This window comes from Myxine glutinosa, chromosome 1 (assembly GCF_964187855.1).
Source record: "Myxine glutinosa chromosome 1, kmMyxGlut1.1, whole genome shotgun sequence".
In the NCBI taxonomy this organism is placed as follows: Eukaryota; Metazoa; Chordata; class Myxini; order Myxiniformes; family Myxinidae; genus Myxine; species Myxine glutinosa.
In genome coordinates, this window is record NC_136261.1 from 179,689,542 (window position 1) to 179,708,825 (window position 19,284).

General features: G+C 44.9%; 1 protein-coding gene across 1 annotated transcript in view; it reads right to left on the minus strand.

Annotated features, from left to right (window-relative positions):
* The window catches only part of LOC137432387 (unconventional myosin-XV), a 214,080-nt gene that overhangs the window by 74,292 nt on the left and 120,504 nt on the right, over positions 1-19,284 (minus strand). The window contains exons 30-31 of the mRNA XM_068124318.2: positions 18,083-18,198; positions 11,140-11,258 (exon numbers count right to left, since the gene is read on the minus strand). Of these exons, the coding sequence (XP_067980419.2) occupies positions 11,140-11,258; positions 18,083-18,198 (235 nt within the window). The remainder of the gene's footprint in view (positions 1-11,139; positions 11,259-18,082; positions 18,199-19,284) is intronic.

Genomic DNA, 19,284 nt, shown 5'->3' on the forward strand with positions numbered 1-19,284 from the left:
ATAGTGATTCTACAGTCTCACTCTAAAAAACCTTTCCTAAATTCGGCCCATCGTGTCACTTGTTCACTTGTTGGTACCAGATACAATCTGGCATCCTCACCAATCACATTTAGAGGTGTATCATTTACCAGTAATATTATATATATATATATATATATATATATATATATATATATATATATATATATATATATATATTGTTACAGACACGACTTTGATGTTAGGGTGGGCCGAGCGGAATGGCCGCCGTGTCCGCACAAGTTACCCGATTATACTCGAACGTTGCCGAGTCGCGCTACGCTAAATCAATTGAGGAAAAGGACACAACGGCTGGGTTAAAATGACATGACACCAAGGGTTCAGTTCTCAAGACCTCCGGAGGAGGTTATATTAGGGCGGAAGGTCAGATTACAACGACAAGAGGGACAGCATAGAAAGGCAGGCACTTAGACACACTCTTATATTAGCCCCAACAGACGACAGATAAACGGGACAAAACTGACTCACACGGGGATTGATGGCAAGGAAAGCGGGTAGTCGATGGCTCAAGGTGCACTCTTGGCTCAAGGACAGAATCGACCCGGTCCGGTCCAATGATGCGGGGAGGTCGCTCTCAGCGCTGGAAGGTCGCGACTTGTCTTCTTCAGTCGGGGGCGCATCTGACGTCACGTCCGGTAAGTGGCCGCGTATATCCGGCGGGGAGTGACACGCCCTCGGCTCGTTAGCTCCGCCCCAGATGGAATCGGCCCGTTGCTTCTCATTGGGTGCGTGCGGGGGGGTTACCGGCTCCGCCCTTGACGAGGGGCTGACAAGGAGCCCCTTCGTGGTAACCCCGTCGGAGCGCATGGTCAATGGCGGCTAACCGAGCCGGTGTGAGGACGCACACTCCCCCGCGCCGCGCCGTTGTTGTAGTTGTTGTAGTTGTTGTTGTAGTTGTTGTTGTAGTTGTTGTTGTAGTTGTTGTTGTAGTTGTTGTTTGGGGAAGAAGATGGGAGGAGGTATGGGAAGGTCCTAAACTCACTACTGGTGCCATATAATCACATTCTGGTGCAACGAAGAGTCAGAATTAATGGAAACGAGTCCTTAACTGACATAGACTAAGAATAACTAGCAAGATGTCCGAAAGTTGTCTACGTGAGATGCGGTGGACCTGGGCACGACATTTAATGGGGGAAAAAGGGGAAGGTCGGTTCTACAGAGTGTTATTTACAGGCAATGGGACTAGGGAATGGGGGATTGGGGATAGTTGGGGAGTATTGGGGAAATAGGGGAATATTTACAAGCGGATCTGGATGGAGGCCAAATCCCATATCCGCAACAATATATATATATATATATATATATATATATATATATATATATATATATATATATATATATATATATATATATATATATATATATATATATATATATATATATATATATATATATATATATATATATATATATACTGTATATATATACTGTATATATATATATATATATATATATATATTATATACATATATATATATATATATATATATATATATATTGTTGCGGATCTCACCGTCGGCCCTTTTTCCCCTTACCAAGGGGGGATTAATCCCCTTGTCTGCGACTGACCGACGTGAGTCCTGAAGCTGCCCAGCAACTCCAGAGAGGCAGGTGAGCAACCTCGTTCGAGACCACGGACAAGATGTTATTTTGCCGAGCGGATGGCAGCCCGCGGCTCGAACCGTTAGCAAGTACTAAACCCGATTCTGAACGTTGGCCAAAATCGCACCACAGGTACTCAATGGGGAAATCACAAAGACGATCGGATGTGAGGAAACCAGAAGGTAAGGAAGAACAAATATAATTTATTACTAATATTTACAAGACCAAAGAAACCAAGGAAGAAGGAAAAATACGAAAATAATTTACAGAAGAAGAAGACACAGTGCAATACTAGTTTACCTATACAAGCTTACTTAAACCCCAGGACAAGACAGGCGACAGTCAGACTTACACGGGGATGATGACAGGAATGGCAGGAGGTGGGTGGCTGGACGGATGAGGAGGTGGGACCACAGGGCTGGAAGGTTCAGCTGGACGCAGGAGAACGGCCGGGCCGGGAGTGAGCAGCCGCCGACTCTCCACACTTCCGTTCGCACGGCGGCGTTGCTTCGCGGCCGCGGGTCGAACCGCCGTTAAAGCTCATCTCCACCCAGCTGCGGTGGACTCAGCTGCGATTGGTTCAGCTGCGGTGGACTCCTTACTCATCTGCTGTGGGGGGCTTCCTCGGTCCTCTGCTCCATCTGGACTCAACTGGGCTCCGGTGGACTGCCTCAGGTGAACTCTTACGCGCATCTCCCCAATAGACTTGCGGGGGCGCTTTTATAACGCGCTTCGAGATCAATGCGAGTCACGCCCGTGATGGTATCTCACCAGCCCTGATTGGCTGGTGGGGGCTCGCTGGCTCCACCTTCTGATGACGAGGGGTGGGCAACGCCCTTGTTCGTGGGCTTGACCGCGTGCGTAATGGCGGCAAATGCAGTTGGAAAGGGAGGACTTTGACAATAAATGCAGTTGGAAAGGGAGGCTTTGAGGGAATTTGAAAGAGGGGATCTATCTTATTTCAACTCGGTGCAATGCAGTGTCAATTAATGGGAGACAGAGCCTTAAACTAACATAGAATAAGAAATAACTATTTAGAAGGGTATATGATTTTCTACGTGCATGCGATGGATTAACTAAGGGGACGACCTTTGACCTTTACACACAAAACGGAGGTATTTACAAGGAATCATTACTAGAGGGTCATCTATCTATAATTCCAGTAATCTCTGTGTGTCTGTGTGTGTGTGTGTGTGTTTGTCTGTGACCGCTGTTTCTCGACAACCACGGGTCCGATATACTTGAAACTTGCCAGGTATATTGCTGGGGACCCGAGGATGTGCCTTTTCAAGGTTTCATATTAATCGGAGAAGTAGTTACCGAGCTATGGCGATTTCTTTACCAAACTCCGCAAGCCGTTCGCTTTGGACCAAACCATTTCATGTAAATAGAGGGGGGGGATTGTCACCGTACTCGCAAGCCGTTCGGTTTGGCTTTGCGAATGGACCAAACCATTTCATGTAAATAGAGGGGGGGGGGGATATAATTTTAGATATATATATAGTACGGGCACGCCCTAGTATTTACAAACCCAGGATTCTCAAATCTGTTACTATATATATATATATATATATATATATATATATATATATATATATATATATATATATATATATATATATATATATATAATATTACTGGTAAATGATACACTTCTAACTGTGATTGGTGAGGATGCCAGATTGTATCTGGTACCAACAAGTGAACAAGTGACACGATGAACAATCTATATATATATATATATATATATATATATATATATATATATATATATATATATATATATATATATATATATATATATATATATACTATCTATCTATATATATATATATATATATCTATCTATCTATATATATATATATATGTATCTATATATATATATATATATATATATATATATATATATATATATATATATATATATATATATATATATATATATATATATATGTGCATACTAGATGGGATACCCATTCTACGCACGGGGAGATCTGAGTATGTGGGGGAGTGGGGGAGTGGGGGAGTGGGGGAGTGGGGGAGTGAGTGGGAGTGAGTGGGATCAGGGAGAATATGGAGAGGGTTGGTGAGGGAAGGGGAGGGTACATGGGGGTAGAAAGTGAAGTGGTGGAGATACCTGTGCTTGAGAGTGAAGATGGGAAGGAGTGGGGTTGTGGAAGGTTTGGGGTGTTGGTGTGGGGGAAGTTCAAAGTGCAAAACCATCCTGGAGGAATAGGCACAATTGATGGCAATTTAGAGTCCCATGTATCAAAAGGCATGGCCGGCAAATCAGAAAAAACACACAGTAGGAGGTGATGGGGGTAATGGGATAGGTGTTGGGGCAACATGCAAAATATCCTGGGGAAGTGGACACTTCATGCCAAGTGTGAGTGAGTCCCATGGGTGAAAGGGTGCACCCGGTATCAAAGGAGGCGCAAAGCGCCCCTCCCTTTAAATGGGACAGTTACTCTGTATGCAACTTCCATCCCGGTGTGTACCCTGGTTAGAATAGGTACACCGTATCCTTGCGTGTCGTAAGAGGCGACAAAGAGGGTTGGCGTCAGGAAGGGCATCCGGCCATAAAACATTGCCTCAAAAAGAGAACCATGACAATTACAACTACATATGGGCACTGGGCAGGGTACAGCCCGAAGTGGAGATCGGTTTCTGAGGTTTGGGACATGGAATGTAGGGACAATGACAGGGAGATCAGGAGAAGTGGTGGAAGTATTGGTCAGAATAAGAGTGGACATATGTTGTGTGCAAGAGACGAGATGGAAGGGAAGTGGTGTGAGAATGGTGAAGGGTAGGCAGGGACAGAAATACAAGTTTGTGTGGCAAGGGTGCCCGGAGGGCGTGAATGGTGTTGGTGTCCTGTTTTCTGAGGAGTTTGTAGACAGTGTGGTGAGTGTGACTAGAGTGAATGATAGGTTGATGATGGTGAAAATGATGATTGGAAAGCTCTTGGTGAACGTCATCTCGGGATATGCTCCGCAGGTCGGTCGGAGCGATGAAGAGAAGGACAAGTTCTGGTGTGCGATAGAGAATCTGATGGAAAACATGAAAGATAAGGAAGTTGTTGTGGTAGGAGGAGACCTAAATGGGCATGTGGGAAGGAGTATGGACGGTTTTGAGGGAGTTCATGGGGGTTACGGATATGGTGTGAGAAATGGAGAAGGTGAAAGGATTTTGGAGTTTGCTGATGGAGCTGATTTGTTGATTTGTAATACTCAGTTCCAGAAAGAGGATAATAAGCTTGTTACATACACGTCAGGTGGGTCGACGACAACCGTTGACTACCTGATGGTGCGTAGGCGAGATAGGGGGCACCTCCGGGACACAAAGGTGATCCCGGGGGAGGAGGCTGTTTCACAGCACCACTTGGTTGTCTGCGACATAAGGGTGAAAGGTGTGAGGAGAGCTCGGCAGGTGAAGTACCAACGGAGAATGAAGGTGTGGAGGTTGAAAGAGGTGACAGTAAGAGAGGCATTAAAAGAGAGGCTGAGTAGGGTAGTGGATGATGTGGTTGAGCTTGAACGTGGTTGTATGTCAATGAAAGATAGTTTTTTGGGAGCCGTTGGTGAGGTATGTGGATGGACAAAAGGACCACCGAGGCACTCGGAAACATGGTGGTGGGATGATGAAGTTGGAAAGAGGATTGACTAGAAGAGGAAGAAGTTCAAGGAGTGGCAGAAGGTGAAGGGTATGGGGGCAGAAAAAGCAGAGCATAAAAGTTATAAGGCAGCCAAGAAGGCTGCAAAGAAAGAGTTAGCAAAGGCGCAGGAGGCATGTAGGAAAATGTTCGGAGAACGCTTGGATTCGGAAGAGGGTCAGAGAGCCATGACCCTCCCATCACCCTGCCATCACCCTCCCCCATCACCCTGCCATCACCCTCCCATCACCCTCCCCCGTCACCCTCCCCCGTCACCCTCCCCCGTCACCCTCTGCCATCACCCTCTGCCATCACCCTCTGCCATCACCCTCTGCCATCACCCTGCCATCACCCTGCCCCATCACCCTGCCATCACCCTGCCCCATCACCTTGCCATCACCCTCCCACCACCCTGCCATCACCCTCCCACCACCCTCCCATCACCCTGCCATCACCCTCCCATCACCCTCCAATCACCCTCCCATCACCCTGCCACCACCCTCCCACCACCCTCCCATCACCCTGCCATCACCCTCCCATCACCTTGCCATCACCCTCCCACCACCCTGCAATCACCCTCCCATCACCCTCCCATCACCCTGCCATCACCCTCCCATCACCCTTTATTGGACCATTTGACTTCTGTAGGGTTGGTTTTCTAAGGCTTGTATCAAATAATCAATTTATATCAAATCTTTTAAGGTGAAAGCACGATGACGTCACCACGTCACGCGGCACGAATGCGCACCTGTGTCGTTGGAAGTATTGGCTTATATAGGGTTGGTTTTCTAAGGCTGTAGGCCGCACCTCATTTTGTCGAATAAAGTGGTATGCGGGTGGTTCCGGTATTTGGGACCGCAGGGACGGAAAGTGCAGCCGGCCCGCTCTGAAGGTTCGGATCGGGACACCGGGATTCATTCCGGTCGCCCGGTCGGCCCGGAGGTGGGGGTGCGGGGCCTGTCACGGAACGTCAACACAAACGGCCTGCCGGGGCCGCCCAAAAGTCGGGCGTGAGGGGCGCGTCCACTAATGGAACGCCTCTCGCTTCCCAGATCGAGGGCCACGTGGTCAGGAGAACCTCGTCCCTTCTGGTTGCCCTGCCGTCCCGCCGTGGGCGCTGGCAGGGTGTACTTCAAAATAAGCTTAAGTGTCAAGTGTTAGGTTCCTCCTTGCCCTCGCAAGGGAAAGGCTAGGGTCAAGCTCTTCCAAATTTCCAAACACTAGGAATCGGACATCTCAAATTAATTAATTAATTTGTTAACACATCTCAGTCGCCCGCGACCTCTCTAGCGCGGGCGTCGAACCAGTTCATTCCCGGTGCGACCGGGCCGAGTATCGGCCCGGCCGTGGCCGAAGCCGTTGATTCCGCCGTAGCACGCTAACGCGTAGGCTCGCGCGCCCCTGGTCCGCCGGGGCTCCGCGGGTGTCCTACCGTGCCTGGCTTGCCGGTGCCCGGGGACGGATCTCGCTGTCTAAACATGGTAGCGCTAGGCCAGTGGGACCGCCGGGACCCACGTGCACTCACATGGTGTTGTGCGCGTGGGCGGCAGTATCAGACCGGGGCGCCCAAAGGCGCCACGCACCCAAACGCTCCCCGGCTAAAGTTCATCCTGAAAGCGCCCACATTGTGCGGACAAACCAAGTCAAGGGCCACGTGGTCAGGAGAACCACACTGTGCCTATCGGCCGGCCTCAAAGACCGAAATTGTGACGGTATTCAGGATTGCACAGCAGATAGCGAAAGAGAGGTGTGATGTGATGGGGGTGAGTTGCTTGAAGGATGAAGTAGGACAAATCGTTGTGGACCCAGATGGAATTAAAGGAAGATGGAAAAGATATATGGAAATGCTGTTGAATACAGAGAATGAATGGGATGGCAACATAGAGAGTAACCCAGTATTCAGGATTGCACAGCAGATAGCGAAAGAGAGGTGTGATGTGATGGGGGTGAGTTGCTTGAAGGATGAAGTAGGACAAATCGTTGTGGACCCAGATGGAATTAAAGGAAGATGGAAAAGATATATGGAAATGCTGTTGAATACAGAGAATGAATGGGATGGCAACATAGAGAGTAACCCAGTTTTAGGACCGGCAGAGAAGATAACTAAGAAGGAAGTTGAGGAAGCGATAAAAGCAATGAAGAGTGGAAAAGCGGGAGGGCCGACTGGAGTTGTGGGAGATGTGTTGAAGGCAGCAGGAAGTTGGGGTGTGAAGAGAATGACAGAGATCTGTAATCTGGTGGTGAAAGAAGGCCGCATTCCAGTGGATTGGGAACTGAGTACCCTCGTCCCTCTATACAAGGGGAAAGGTGACCCACTGGAGTGTGGCTCGTACCGAGCGATAAAGTTATTGGAGCATGGAATGGAGGTATTGGAAAGGGTGTTGGAGAGGAGGATAAGGAAGAAGGTGAAGATCGACGAAATGCAGTTTTGATTTATGCCAGGAAGAGGTATGACAGACGCGCTCTTTATTGTGAGGCAGTTGCAGGAGAAGTACATGGAGAAGAGGAAGAAGTTGTTTCTTGCGTTTGTTGATCTGGAGAAAGCATTCGATAGGGTTCCACGCGAAGTATTGACATGGGCATTGAGGAAGTTAGAAGTGGAGGAATGGTTGATCAGAGTAGTGATGGCAATGTACAAAAGAGCGCGCACAGCTGTAAGGACGAAGGACGGGAACAGTGGTGAGTTTGAGGTGAAGGTGGGAGTGCATCAGGGGTGGGTACGAAGTCCACTACTATTTGTAGCTGTGATGGAGGTGCTGGCTCAGAACATAAAGGAGGGTTTACCATGGTAGTTGTTGTATGCAGATGATCTGGTGTTGATTGCGGAAAGTATGGATGGACTGAAGGAAAAGATGAACATGTGGAAGGAATGTATGGAGACAAAAGGTCTGAAGGTGAATATAGGAAAGACGAAGGTGATGGCAAGTGGTAAAGCATGTGGTGAGGTGGAAAGAACTGGGAAGTGGCCTTGTGCTGTGTGCAGGAAGGGTGTCGGAGTGAACTCCATTCAATGTACAATGTGCACTGAGTGGTTTCATCAAAAATGTAGTGGTCTGAGAGGGTCATTAACCAGTGTGGCAGCTACATTCAAATGTAAGGTGTGCACAGAGGGAGCTGCAGATGGAGGAAATGTTGAGTTGGATCTTGGAGACGGCGTGAAGCTGGAAGGTGTGAAAACATTTTGCTACCTCGGAGACATGCTGAATGGAGAAGGTGGATCAGACTCGGCAACGGTTGCTGGAGTGAGATGTGCATGGAAGAAGTTTCGGGAACTGAGTGGCGTGCTGATGAGGAGGGGAGTGTTGTTGAAGCTGAAGGGAAAGGTGTATGCTGCATGTGTGAGAAGTGTTGTGATTTATGGGAGTGAGACATGGGTCATGAATGTGGAGCAGCAACGAAGGCTGGAAAGGGTGGAAATCCGAATGGTTCGGTGGATGTGCGGAGTATCGTTGAGAGAGAGGAAGACAAATGATGAATTGCGAAAGATGATGGGAATAGAGCCTGTGAAGGATGCTGAGAAGAGCAACAGGTTGAGATGGTTTGGTCATGTGTTGAGGAAGGATGAAAGTGACTGGTTGAGAAGAGTGTTGGAAATGAATGTAGAAGGAAGTAGAGGACGGTTGAAGACCGAGAAAGACTTGGCTAAAGATGGTGGAAGAAGAAATGCGGGCAAGGGGGTTAACAAGGAAAGATGCAGAAAATATGGCAAAATGGAGAAGATTGTAATGGGGACCGCAAGGCTAACCCCCGCTCTAGCAGGGAAAATGGCCTTAAAATGCATGTTGTTGTTGTTGTTGTTGTTGTTCTCTGTATGCAACTTCAACAAGGGGGCTGAAAATTTGTTTCTTGGCTTCCAGTGGCTGAAATCGACTGTGAATTTCAGAAATAATCGAGCTAATATGTTCCAAATTTCAGTAACATCTGTTTCCATATTCCTGAGTTTTATTTAGAAAACCCTTGAATTCACGTTGGTGTCTGTCAGTCCGTCCGTCCATCCGCCCAAAATGTGTTGGTGCTCATATCTCAAAGGCGAAACATTGAAACTAGCTGAAACTTGGAATATACACGACATGACCAAAAGTATGTGGACACCCGAACATCGAACATCTCATTCCAAAAGCATGGGCATTAATATGGAGTTGGTCCCCAATTTGCTGCAACAACAGCCTCCACTCTTCTGGGAAGGCTTTCCACGAGATGTTGGAACATTGCTGCTTGGATTTGTTTCGATTCAGCCACAAGAGCATTAGTGAGGTCAGGTACTGATGTTGGGCGATTAGGCCTGGCTTGCAGTCGGCGTTCCAATTCATCCCAAAGGTGCTTGATGGGGTTGAGGTCAAGGCTCTGTGCAGGCCAGTCAAGTTCTTCCACACCGATCTCGACAAACCATTTCTGTATGGACTTTGCATTGTGCACGGGGGCATTGTCATGCTGAAACAGGAAAGGGCCTTCCCCAAACTGTTGCAACAAAGTTGGAAGCACACAATCGTCTAGAATGTCATTGTATGCTGTAGCGTTAAGATTTCCCTTCACTGGAACTAAGGGGCCTAGTCCGCACCATGAAAAACCACCCCAGACCATTATTCCTCCTCCAGCAAACTTTACAGTGGGTACTATGCATTCGGGCAGGTAACGTTCTCCTGGCATCCACCAAACCCAGATTCGTCCGTCGTACTGCCAGGTGGTGAAGCGTAATTCTTCACTCCAGAGAACGTGTTTCCACTGCTCCAGAGTCCAATGGCGGTGAGCTTTACACCACTCCAGCCGATGCTTGGCATTGCACATGGTGATCTTAGGCTTGTGTGCAGCTGCTCGTCCATGGAAACCCATTTCATGAAGCTCCCGAAGAACAGTTGTTGTGCTGATGTTGCTTCCAGAGGCAGTTTGGAAATTGGTAGTGAGTGTTGCAACCGAGGACAGACGATTTTTATGCGCTACGCGCTTCAGCACTCAGCAGTCCCATTCTGTGAGCTTGTGTGGCCTACCACTTCATGACTGAGCTGCTGTTGCTCATAGACGTTTTCACTTCACAATAACAGCACTTACAGTTGACCGGGGCAGCTCTAGCAGGGCAGAAATTTGACGAACTGACTTGTTGGAAAGGTGCCATCCTATGACGGTGCCACGTTTAAAGTCACTGAGCTCTTCAGTGCAGCCCATTCTATTGCCAATGTTTGTCTATGGAGATTGCATGGCTGTGTGCTTCATTATATATATACCTGTCAGCAATGGGTGTGGCTGAAATTGCTGAATCCACTAATCAGAAGGGGTGTCCACATAGTTTTGGTCATGTAGTGTACATCGGCCAATACGACTAATTAATGGCTTTCATTATACATCCCATTATATGGCCAATATGTCCCTTCTTTTCTATAGTCTGCCACATGGCATATACCATATAAAGGGGCCTTTTCTATGCCCCTGGCATTTTTCCAAGAATATGGAAAGAAACGCACTTGGTGAGGTGTGGAGGAAGGGGGGGGGGGGTGGCAGGGAGTTGGGAGAGGGGGCAGGGGTTGGGGTGTTATGGATGGTGGGGTTTGGATGGAGGTTTATAGTGCAAAACCACCCTGGGGAGTGAATAGTCTTCATGGTAATTTTGAGCCCTGTGGGTCAAATGGTGTAGCCAGCAAATCAGAACACGCACACTGGCACACGCGTGCACAAAAACACACACACACACACACACACACACACACACACACACACATATATTATTATTATTATTATTATTATTATTATTGTTTTTTTGTTTTTTTTAAGATACTCCAATACGCATGATAAAGCATACACAATACACCACGCACAGAGCTGTTTTCAACAATGTGATGCTAAGCCCACCTCACCTGTAACTCATGAGAACTGAAAGTTGTGGTTCTCCCTTCCCAAGGGGCCTCACTATCTTCATGAGCTTCACTGCCTTGTGAGACACCCCTAATATCTGGATATCAATACCGACAGGGCCCTGGGAGTAGAGAACAAAACATTGAACCAGGACAAGACCATACTGCCATCACATGATATCCCATGAGCTAATAACCTTCACAAACATGCTCAATAATTACATAATCACAAATTTGATGAAATCCTTTACTTCCCACTGACATAAATAATCTCCTTCAGATACTGTTTCTGACAGATCATTCCCAACAATGTCTTTACTTAACGATCGATCCTGCATGTAATGTATGAACAAGCTCCTCCATGAGTCTCAGATCGACAATGTAAATGAATAATAATTGATTTTCTACATTCCAAATAATTAACTAGAGGTTCCAGGGAACCTGAACTCAACTGGTCTATATCAATATGGTTAGAATATGCATAATAGAACCACAAACTATATAGTTTATATGTGCTAAAAATATTTGACAAAAATTGATTTTTCAATATGGCCGCCCTGCCGCGCCCATTTTTGGGCGTGCAATGCCCAAATGCAATCCCAAACTAGTTTATGTCTTAAAGATGCTGCATAACAAGTTTCATCAAATTTAATCAATATTTGTGACTTTTAGAGCATAGACGTCGAATTGTTTACAGGCAACAGACAGACAGACAGACAGACGACAGACAGACAACGGACGACGGACACTGGGTGTCGACAAAAACTCAGCTGGACATAGTCCAGTTGAGTTAAAAGGGAAAAATCTTTTTTTGTTTTGAATTTGACAATTTATATGAACTCATCCTTTTGTTGCCTATTTGTTGCTGATGCCATAGTGTCGGCTGAAAAATACCTTCAGCTAGACTTCTGTAGAAGTCCTTAGAGGTGTCCTAAATTATTGAGAATCTTTAAGTCCCTGCGAATAATTTTATTCGCAGACAGATTTGCTTTTTCTGTACTTCCTTCCCACCTCAGGAGATCACAGAGACATGGATGTTGTTTTGTGTGATTACTTAGAGCCATGACAGTGCTGGCTAATCTTTTAAATATAAAATGCTAATAATAATGAAGCTGAAACTTGGAACATTAAATGGAACATGGAATGGGTGTGTTGGGAATGGGATGGAGAATGGAGCTTGTGTTAAGTGACCTGGTTGACTTGGGAGAGGAGCTTGTGTGGCGACCTATGACCTGGTGAGGATGCCAGCCTTTTGGTGATTGCAGACTCAGCTTTTCTCTCAACAAGAACTGTTTAGCTGAGCTGAATTCCACATGCTTTTCCATGCACCTACCTTGCTTTATCGATGGGACCTGAAGCTGACATTGAAGTCAGATGGGTCTTCCACTCAGGAGAACGCTTGCCTCTGGCTCTAAGAAAGTGACCTCTTGAACTCCATCCTCCCAAAGCAGCTCCTACAAACATTCTTGTAGCTTCCTAATGGAAACCAGCCTTCATGAGATGCCAGCAAGGCTGACCTCTAGTAACCCCCTCCATGCCCTTAGGCCCCTCCCTGGGAACTTCAAAGGATTTTGTTCTTATAAAGAAGGGAACTCCGAACCAGAATTTTCAGAGAACTCCACTCAATTGTTGAAATGCTGTGTGTTGTGTTATGTAAATTAGTTCTGTATCAAGTCGGGTTTTCTCCACAATAACTGAATAAATCTCTTAAACAACCTGAAGGTGAATGTCTGTCAAGCACCTAGATATCCACCCACAACAGTGGCGTCCCTGGGTGGGCTCAATAACTGAATAAATCTGTTAAACAACCTGAAGGTGAATGTCTTTGTCAAGCACCTAGATATCCACCCACAACAGTTGATTTTGACCACCCATTTGACCCATTTGACCACTCATTTGACCACCAAAGATGAGGTTAATTTTGGCATGCACCTCTCTTCGAAGAATGGCAAAGGCACCTTCCTCTGGAAGATTGGAAAAGGACGTTCACCTTCACCAAGGAAATTCATGTGACCATTTGCCTGGATCACATTGTGATGCATGGGCGAAAGGCGATCACTTGCTTCAGTTCAGTGCCTGGAACATCGATCATATCAGCAATTGTTGGATGAAAACATGTTACCTGCAACTCCTACCGGATGCTGTGACTTGATGTCATTGCTCCATCAACTGCCAGGGAACCAGCGTGGAGTTGTCAGTGGATGGCCTTGCTTCTTTCACTGCACCAGGGCTCCCTGACTCCACTGGTTGTTCCTGGCGCGGGCTATGGACAACTTGAACACCATGGTCCTAACGTCGCTATGGATGCACCTCTCATCTCTGGTCCACATCTTGCTAGTCGACCAACATCTCATCAACACTCGCTGCCCGCTCACGATGTGTGAGGAGGCAGGTCAACTACAACTGGACGACAGCCTTGTTCAAGATCTACTGTGGCTCACGGCAAGAGTGGAAAAGATGCTACATGCGGAGCAGGGTCAGTTCATGATCTTGCCCATCTATTATGATAGTGGAAACCCTACATGCAATAGTGTAGGTGCTACCAAGACAACAGAGGAAAGATGGTTCATACTTGATTTTCAAACACACAAGTGATCAGCCTCTTTTTCAAACAGAAGTCCAGCATTCCCTTTGCAGCAAACGCATTCTGGAATCATAATTGCCAAATGTTGCAGATGTTTAACATTGAATCATGCTGACAGTATTACCCAGATAATGGTGAAATGAATAAAGGAAATAACAGTGATAATTTTTATGGTGAACTGAAATTTTTTGTGCATTTAGAGGTGAAGTTTGATGCAAGTGCAATAAACTGAACTATCATCAACGGATGGATTAGACGAACGAGGGAAAGCCTTTTAAAGACCAGATTCTTACAGGAGGACGGTGTATGTCTTAGGTAGTGGGAAATTGGACATCCAAATTTGTAAATTGAAGACCCTTTTAATTGTCCTGTGAGAAGGGTAACGGGGGAATGTAGAAGTCCTTAGAGGTCTTCTAAATGATTGAGAATCTTTAAGTCCCTGCGAGAAATTTCATTCGCAGCCAGATTTGCTCTTTCTGTACTTCCTTCCCACCTCAGGAGATCACAGAGACACGGATGTTGTTTTGTGTAATTAGATAGAGCCATGACAGTGCTGGCTAATCTTTTAAAGATAAAATGCTAATAATAAAGCTGAAACTTGGAACATCAAATGGAACATGGAATGGGTGTGTTGGGAATGAGGTGAATAATGGATCTTGTGTTAAGTGACCTGGTTGACTTGGGAGAGGAGCTTGTGTGGTGACCTATGACCTGGTGTGGATGCCAGCCTTTTGGAGATTGCAGACTCAGCTTTTCTCTCAACAAGAACTGTTTATCTGAGATGAGTTCCACATGCTTTTCAATGCCCCTACCTCGCTTTATCGATGGGACCTGAAGCTGAGATTGAAGCCAGATAGGTGTTCTACTCAGGAGAATGCTTGCCTCTGGCTCTAAGCAAGTAACCTCTTGAACTCCATCCTCCCAAAGCAGCTCCTACAAACATTATTGTAGCTTCCTAATAGAAACCAGCCTTCATGAGACACCATTGAGTCTGACCTCCAGTAAACCCCTCCATGCCCTTAGGCCCCTCCCTGGGAACTTCAAAGGATTTTGCTCTTATAAAGAAGGGACCCCCGAACGAGAATTTTCAGAGAACTCTACTCAACTGTTGTAGTGCTATGTATTGTGTTATGTACAGTCACGTGAAAAAGTAAGTACACCCCATGTAAAGTTTTGACTTTTTCAACATATTTCAACATGCAGCTATTTGATCTTCATTTCAACAATATTGACAGATAAAGGTGATATAATATAACAAATATCATGAAACATTTACATTTTGTAGTCCATTGTATAATTTAAATAAACATAAATGCAAATTTTGCATGTGGAAAAAGTAAGTACACCCTTGGCTCTAATGGGTGGTATTGCACCCTTTGGCAGAAACAACCAAAGTAGGCGTTTCTTATAACTGTCTACCAGTCTCTGACATCGACTGGGAGAAATTTTTGCCCACTCCTCCATGTAGAATTCTTTGAGCTGTGCGATGTTTGAGGGGTTTCTTGCATGCACAGCTTGTTTCAAATCCCCCCACAACATCTCGATGGGATTTAGATCTGGGGTTTGACTTGGCCATTCCAGAACCCTCTATTTCTTTGTTTTCAGCCATTCCCTGGTGGATTTACTGGTATGTTTAGGGTCATTGTCATGTTGCAAGGTCCACCTTCGGTTGAGCTTCAACTTTCCGACAGATGGCCTCACATTATCCTCAAGCACCCTCTGGTACAATGAAGAATTAATAGTGGATTCTATGATGGTGAGCTGCCCTGGCCCTGATGCAGCGAAGCTGCCCCACACCATAATATTTCCACCACCATACTTTACAGTTGGTATCAGGTTCTTGTGGTCAAATGCTGTCTTTGGTTTTCGCCAAACATGTCTTCTGGTACTGTGGCCAAATAGCTCTACCAATGACTCATCTGTCCAGAGCACATTGTTCCAGAAGTGCTGGTCTTTGCCGAAGTGTTCATTGGCAAACTTTAGTCTTGCCCTGATGTTCTTTCTGGACAACAAAGGTTTCCTCCTGGTATACCTCCCATGTAGATCAAATTTGTGCAGCCTCTTTCTAATGGTAGACTCGTGCACTTTGACATCAACAGTGGCAAGAGCTACCTGTAGGTCTCGTGATGACATTCTGGGGGTCTTAGAGACTTCTTTCAGCATCTTGCGGTCTGCTCTCGGGCTGAACTTGCTGGGGCGGCCTGGCCTGAACAAGTTGGCAGTTGTTTGGAATCTTCTCCACTTGTAGATGATCTTCCGGACAGTCGAATGATTGATTTCAAATTGTTTGGAGATCTTTTTAAATCCCTTCCCAGACTCGTAGGCATCTATAATTTTATTTCTGAAGGCCTCAGAGAGCTCTTTTGATCCCGGCATGGTGACGCCGCAGACTTCAACAACAAAGAGCAAACCAAACTAAATGTCTGAGGTTTAAGTGAAACAGGTTCCTCCAAGATCCTCTCTAACAATGTACTAATCATTTGCACCGGAGCTGGTGCATCTGATTCTAGTTTTAGGTATTTGAATTAGTGATAAATGTAGGGGTGTACTTACTTTTTCCACATGCGAAATTTGCATTCATGTTTATTTAAATTATACAATGGACTACAAAATGTAAATGTTTCATGATATTTGTTATATTATATCACCTTTATCTATCAATATTGTTGAAATGAAGATCAAATAGCTGTATGTTGAGATATGTTGAAAAAGTCAAAACTTTACATGGGGTGTACTTACTTTTTCATGTGATTGTAAATTAGTTCTGTATCAAGTCGGGTTTTATCCACAATAACTGAATAAATCTCTTTAACAACCTGAAGGTGAATGTTTTTGTCAAGCACCTCGATATCCACCCACAACAGAGGCGTTCCTGGGTGGGCTCAATAACTAAATAAATCTCTTAAACAATCTGAAGATGAATGTCTTTGTCAAGCACCTAGATATTCACCCACAACACTCCCAATATGCAATGCTCTTCAGCAATTCAGTCAAAAAAGTTAAAATCTGCATACTTGCCAGAAGTCTGACACAATAATATGTGGTAATGTAAAAACCCTTTGATTTTCCCATTTCATTTTTCCTTGGAATTTTTTTGCACAAAACAAATAAATGAAAAACAAAAATTATGCAAATGATTTGGAGCCATTGTCAATCAAGGGTTCAAGCTTCTGCTCAATACCACATTACAACAAAACATGGCTGTGGGGGTTGAGGGGTTATTTAATTGATTAGTTATATAATAATTTCCATGTTTAGAGTAGATGAATTGCAAACCCCAATGGAGTAAATCTTATTTTCAATCGGGCAATCAATTTGGTGTGCTCGAGTCAAGTAACCAATCAGTGCCCCTGATGAAATCACATGAAGGACCATTATGAACTGTTGTTTTTGGGGAAGAACAGAGAGTTGAGTGGAGACCACCAAGGGAGAAGTGCGTGCAGCTTCTTTGGCCTCCCCACATAAGTTCTCGGTAGAAGTCCTCACCGGGGCATCGCCGGGGATTCTTTGGGTCACCCCAGTGAGAGGAGAAACTGGTTTTATGATCGTCGGGAGGCCACTAGCAAGTTGGCTTGGACCGCAAGAGACCCACCTCGCAGCACTATATTAATGGGAAAAGTTGCATGCTTGCCTCCGTTTAATCTAGGTGAAGGTGCCTCGCTTGGTTTGACCAGGCCTGACGTTGCCATGCTTTTTGGGGTGTTTTTTTTAACCTCTGCCCATCTCCTAACCCCTTTTCCCCACAGTGTGTCCGACTACCACTCGAGTGTGTCTGTGTCAATAAGGATAGAATAAGGTCGACAAAACCGAAAACGTTATAGTTATAAGCGTTATTTACTCTTCGATAGGGACGGATTATTTTTCTTCATATTCACATCTGTTGTTATTGTTGTTGTTTTGCCACATTTCTGCACTACTTTCATTTACCAGTTTTATTCAACTTTATGTTTGACTTTTTATTCCTGTGGTGAAGGAGAGATCGCTTCCCCATGCGCGTAAAAAGTTACTAACAGGTACACACAAGGTACGTTCTGGGCATGTGCAACCAAATTGAGAACTATAACGTCCCCCGAGCAGACATTTCATGCCCTCCAGTTTAAATTGAAGCCTCCCCACTCAGTATTAACTGTGGCATCACCAGGTTTAAGTGCATTAGGGCTCGGCCAGGTCTTTGTTAGAAAATGAAAGACATTCCAATGGAAATCCTATTGCTGCTTATGTGCACACACAAACCTACACTTCCTGAAATGGTGCCATTAGGTGTGTAGATTGTAAAATGTATCAGGACTTTCAAATTCAAAGTCAACATAAATAATGTCTCCTTTGTAGCTCTTTCCTCCCAAATGATACAACAGTACATACTTTGGCTGGGAACAGGCGAGTGAAATACATCTCCCAGTTATCACGGGCAGCCATCACAATGCGGCGTTTAAGAAGTTCATCTGCTATCGACATAGCTGAATGAATCTTGTGCTCTTCTGCAATGAATAAGAAAAACAAGCTTGAAGTCAAAGGTAGTCAAAGGTATGAATTCAAAGGTATGAATTCAAAGATATGATCAGGGTCATGCCAAAAGTTTTGTCACCTCACTTGTAACATTCTACGTAAAAGGGAGAGGTGATCACCAAATGACATGTATACCATGTCACATGTCATTATTGTCTGGTAAATATAAAGTTTCTCACATTATACGTTTTGTTTCAATAATGAAGATAACAGCATCATGAATCAAGAATGTGGAATGGCAATTAAACACTTGCTAAATTAAAATTCACTCTTGCACATAAAATCCACCGACATTTTTTGCAATTTTTCTATAAAAGGTTTTTTTTAACAATACGTTGCTCGACATAGATGTGTATTTGGTAGAGATTAACACAGCCATGCCCATTGCACTAAGGACACTTCAAAAGAGAGGCTTCTGCACTGGGATCAGAATGTTGGTTAACATCTGAATAAAGTCAATTGATCGAAGAGGAAAGCGATTACACAGAATAATATGAAATAAATAAAGTTTATCAGTGGCACCATGTCCGTTAAATAGTTGGGGGTCTGAAAATCCATTACCATACCTGTTGCTATTCCCAACATTGCCAATATATGTGTGGATACAGCATAATGATGATAAACTGTTTGCAAGAAATTAGAAACTTGGAGTAATAAATATTTTACAACATTCAGGAATTACATGATAGTGATGCACATGAAACAGTTCCCAAGGCAGAAAGAAAAGCTATACCGTAATCGAATATTGTGATCAGCACAACTTTCCTTTTTATTCAGACGATAACTTGCTGCTGGGGTTTCTTTCCTCATGGCAGCTTTAAACCTTTTTTGGTTTTGTTTGCGATATAAATAGAGCAGCCGATGGGATTATAATTACTTCCACCACCAATGGTGGAGGTTATGTTTTCACCCCTGTCTGTCTGTCTGTTTGTTTGTTTGTCTGTTTGTGAAGAAGATATCTCAAAAAGTTGTGGATGGATTTGGACGAAATTTGGCGGAGAGGTGGGTATGTGACAAGGACGAAATGATTAGATTTTGGTGAAGATTGGGATCTGGAT